Source organism: Coptis chinensis, chromosome 5 (assembly GCF_015680905.1).
Source record: "Coptis chinensis isolate HL-2020 chromosome 5, ASM1568090v1, whole genome shotgun sequence".
NCBI classification, from domain to species: Eukaryota; Viridiplantae; Streptophyta; class Magnoliopsida; order Ranunculales; family Ranunculaceae; genus Coptis; species Coptis chinensis.
The window spans coordinates 38,338,759-38,343,331 of record NC_141460.1 but is presented as its reverse complement, the minus strand read 5'-3'; the positions used below and the strand labels follow the sequence as shown (position 1 = coordinate 38,343,331).

Here is a 4,573-nt window from a genome sequence, read left to right as displayed (position 1 = left end):
CTCTCCAAAAATTTCAAAAATAACTCTGCTTTTGCATTTCACTGCTAATGTTTGCACATTTATCTTTAGATGATTTAATTACTGTACATATGTTATCCTAAGTTCAAAAGATCTTGTCTTTATTCCCCGCTAATGAGATGTATATATTAATGAGAATAAATAAAGAGACAAGGCCCCTTGTGCTAGATAGAAGAAGTTTGTGAGTACCTTCTCTGGAAAACTCTCATGAGGCTTAAGCTCATTCACTAAGGAATTCCTAGTGGTTTAATAAAGCCTTGTTGTATATGGTCAATATAATAGCACTCTGCGAAACGAGATTAGTATAATAAATCACACATTTATAATCTTAGTTTTTATCTTTCTCATATTTGCTTGAGGACAAACAAAATGTTGTTTGGGGGTTGTTGATCAGACCTCAAATGTTCGTTTTATTACCTTTACAATGCTTCAAATATGTCCTTTTTATGCTTAATAAATAGACAAATCATAGCTTTTGCTACCTTTTGCATGTTACAGGCCTTTTCAAACTAATTATCGTAAAAGATGCACTTTAGTGCCAAAAGAAGCTTTATTAACGCTGCTTAGGAAGGCTCGAGCTTATATAAGGAAGTGCAGAAAAGTCAAAGTCAAAGTCAATGGTCAGCGGTCAAGGACCCAAACCCAAAATACTGAAAATTATAGCCTTGTTTCAAAAGTAGCCTTGCTAAACTAAAGCTTGCTCAAGAAGAAAACCAAAAGCGAAAACAAAAAGCATAAAGTATAAAGGAAAAAAACAAACTCATGAGGTGTCTTGCATCTAAGAAAAAAACATAAAGCAAATTCATGAGGTGGCTTGAATCCAAGGGAGAAGGACAAATATGTACATTGTAAAACTGTAGTATATAAACCAAAAAGTGAGAGGAGAAGAGCACCTAGAATTAATTTATGATCATGTAGGAGTAGTGTAGAATTTTAATTCAAGTTATTTATTTTTCCAAGTCTTTTATTTGCTTTATTTCCCTTTTGTTATTATCAAGTTCTTCAATCTAAATTGTTATTCAAAGTTTTTCAATCTTGTTTCTCATTCTCTACAACTTCTTCTTCATTTCATGTTTTCAATCAAGGGCGGAACCAGGATATAATATCAGGGGGGGCTAGTTTGAAGTTCACTTCTATGATTTTTTTTCATAAGAGAACCAATCAAATCAAACCATTCCATCCACTCCTTGTGTGAGTTGTGTCAAACGAAACTACGCGAATATCTATTTGAGATCATAATTGACTAACATTGTAAAAAAAAGAGTCATTATTTTCAATATAATACTCAAAATGGACAAAAGAGTGAGTGTCGTCACTACAAATATCATCAATATCGAAGGACTTAAAAGCACCACTTGGATCCAAAGCTGAGCTAAGAGAAAGAAGCTCCATTGCTTCATCCAGGAATATATTCTTTAACTCCAGTAACTGGTAATCTATTACAGCATTAAAAATATCGAAGTGGTAATGATGCTCAACTGTAATGTAATCTTTCTACTGACAAGAAAGACATGTACCCGCCATGTAACGAGCACCCATATCAAGCATAAGAATGTCATATCTTTCGCAAAATGAAATCACATCTCTAAGGAAAGTGTCCCAACTTGATTTTCTTAGTTCTTGAAGAAGTGCTTTTGTACTCGAGACTAAACTGATAGCATTTAAGATGTCTTGAGACTTTTCTTGCAAAGCTTGGAACAATAAATTAGTGATTCCCATTATCTTGTGCAATAAATGCAAGAGAAAGACAAATTCAAAGTTTCTCATTGCAATTAAAGCACCTTTAGCTTCCCCACGCATAGAGTTACTTGACCCATTCTCCATGACATTTTCAAAAACTGTACAAGTTGCACCAAACAACTCTATCAAGCTACTAACCGATTCAAAATGAGAACCCCATCGAGTATCTCCAGCTCATTGCAAGGTGGACACTTGATTAGCTCCTCTTCCACTAATGATTTCACCATTAGCTACCAACTTATCAATCTCAATTTGTCGAGCCTCCTGTAACTCAACTTTACGCTTTGGCGAAACATGAAGATTAACTATAGAAGCCAACTTTGAGAAAAATAACCAAACATCTGACACATCTTTAGAAGCCGCAACTAAGACAAGTTGTAGACGATGTGCAAAGCAATGCACATAGTATGCATATGGACACTCCTTAAGAAACAATGCTTGCAATCCATTCCATTGACCACGCATATTGCTAGCACCATCATACCCCTGACCTCTCATATTTGTAACAAGCAAATTGTGATGAGCAAGAACATTGGATATAACTTCTTTCAAAGTCAATGCACAAGTGTTTTTCACGCCGACAATGCCCGAAAACCTCTCTCTAACAAAACCACCACTATCAACAAATCTTATGACAATCGCCATTTGTTCTTTGTTTGAACTATCTTGTGCTTCATCGACAAGGATACAAAATTTTGCATCACCAACTTCTTCACGAATCCTCTTTCTCACTTTTTCAGCATATATATTCAAAAGTTCCTTTTGAATTTTAGGTGAGGTATATTTGGCATTTCTCCGAGCCCCACCTATTAATTCTGCAACTTTTTCATTCAACATCGCCACAAACTTCAACACTTCCTTGAAATTCCCACTATTATTTGATTCGGTTGACTCGTCATGACCTCTAAAAGAAATCCCTCGTAGCGCAAGCAATTGAATACATTGAACAATAGCTTTGACTAGCAAACGATTATTAGCAAGTTCTTCTTAACATTGTGTTTTAAACATATTATCAATGTGTCGAGAAGAATTCATAAAATTCTCACAAGACAAGGTGGCTGACCTATGTGGTGAACATGGACCTCCTTCATGTTGCAAGAAAGCACATTTCTTTCCATCATTAACCTTCTTCCAGTTTGGAAAACCTTCAATAGAAAATTATGGACGTTTCGGCGAATTTGTTTCAAAAATGAAACAAGAAAAACAATAAGCTTTATCCTTCCTTATTGAGTACTCTAACCAAGGAAATTGTGAGAACCAATTATACTTGACCAGACGACCTTGCTTTCCAAACTTAGTGCTTAGATATTGTTTTTCCTGTAAACGAGGTTGTGTAGGCCTCTTGGAGAGATAATATATTCTAACCACTTCTTGTTGATCAACCGGGTATTCATAAATTGGAACACGTAAATCCGGATCTTGTTCAAATGAAGAAGTCACATCAACTTCTTGAAGCACAACACTTTGGACTTGAGGGGAATGCTCAACTTCATTGATCACGGCTGGTTAGACTTGAAGAGAAGGTTCACTTGCTTCTATCACAACCCTTTGGACTTTAGAAGGACGTTGCTCACTACCATCAACTCTTGAAGTATCAAGATTAGGCATAAGAGTTTCATCACTTTCCGATGTAGCAGCTTTACGCTTAAAAAACGATAATAGAGTTTTTGTTTTCTTTGGCGCTTGGTGTTGCGACATGGTAACCTAAGATAGTAGATCATTATTAATAAAGTGGTTCTATACATTAATACATACACTTCAAAGAAAAGGGATTGACTTACATAAAATCATTTGTTTTTTTCAATTTATTTTTCGAGTTCGAGTTCTAATGTAATAAACAAACACGAAATCATACAAGTATAAATAACTAGATGCTTGGTGTAATGGTGACATGGTGTAGACGTGTAGTAGACAGTAGTGTTATGATGTTGTAAAGTTATCCACAGCCCCACAAATCAATTTTTTTTCTATTCAACAAAGTCATAAGAATATAAATTTAACCCCTACTAATAATAAAACTCGTAATTGAACTAACCTCTAAGCTATTTCGACAATTCTGCAATTCGACAATCAATGAATCAAATGATCAATAGTGTGGAGTTGGTGTGCGAAATTCAACAATTCTGCAATTCGACAATCAGAAAGTTAGTGCGCGCGAGGACGCGAGCTCAATGCCTCAATGGCTCAATGAGAGAGAGGGAAGAAACAAGAAGGGAGCGACCGAGCGAGGGTTTTGATTTTTGAAGTCCAAACTCCGAATTCTGCTTTTGTTTCCGACTTTCCGTAAGTCTAACTTCTCATTTTTTTTTTTTTCTTAGCTTTCAATTTTTACTTAATAAGTTAATATACTAGGGGGCCTCGGGGGGGCTATAACCCCTGTTAGCCCTCACGTTGGTCCGCCCATGTTTTTAATCTTGTTTTCATTTACATGTTTTCAAATCCAAACATTAAGTAAAGTAGAGTGACAGTACAAACAAAGAAACCATCTTTCGCTCTTCATCAAAAACTCTCCATTCTCAAAACACAACTCTCCATGGTGAATCTCTACTTCCCATCAAAATCTAAATAGTCACTTATCAGCCATCATGATGATACCAAAAAAAAAAGAAAAGTACAAAATTTTCCATTTCAGGTGGTGCACTAAACCGAACTAACCTTATGTTCATATGGCATAGATGTTTTCACGGTTTTCATTAACATTCATTGACATTATAATTATAGGTCCTTTTTTTCATTTTTTCATCAACGACGTTAATTTTTATGTTCAGGAACACTCTTTACAAACAAAAACAAAAAAATGTTCATGTACAAGTTT

At 35.3% G+C, this 4,573-nt stretch overlaps 1 protein-coding gene across 1 annotated transcript; it reads right to left on the bottom strand.

Annotated features, from left to right (window-relative positions):
• Positions 1-1,932: 1,932 nt before the first annotated feature.
• Positions 1,933-2,595, bottom strand: LOC147497466 (uncharacterized). Its single transcript, XM_086562900.1, has one exon. The coding sequence runs from the start codon at positions 2,593-2,595 to the stop codon at positions 1,933-1,935; it is 663 nt and encodes a 220-aa protein (XP_086419026.1).
• Positions 2,596-4,573: the final 1,978 nt, after the last annotated feature.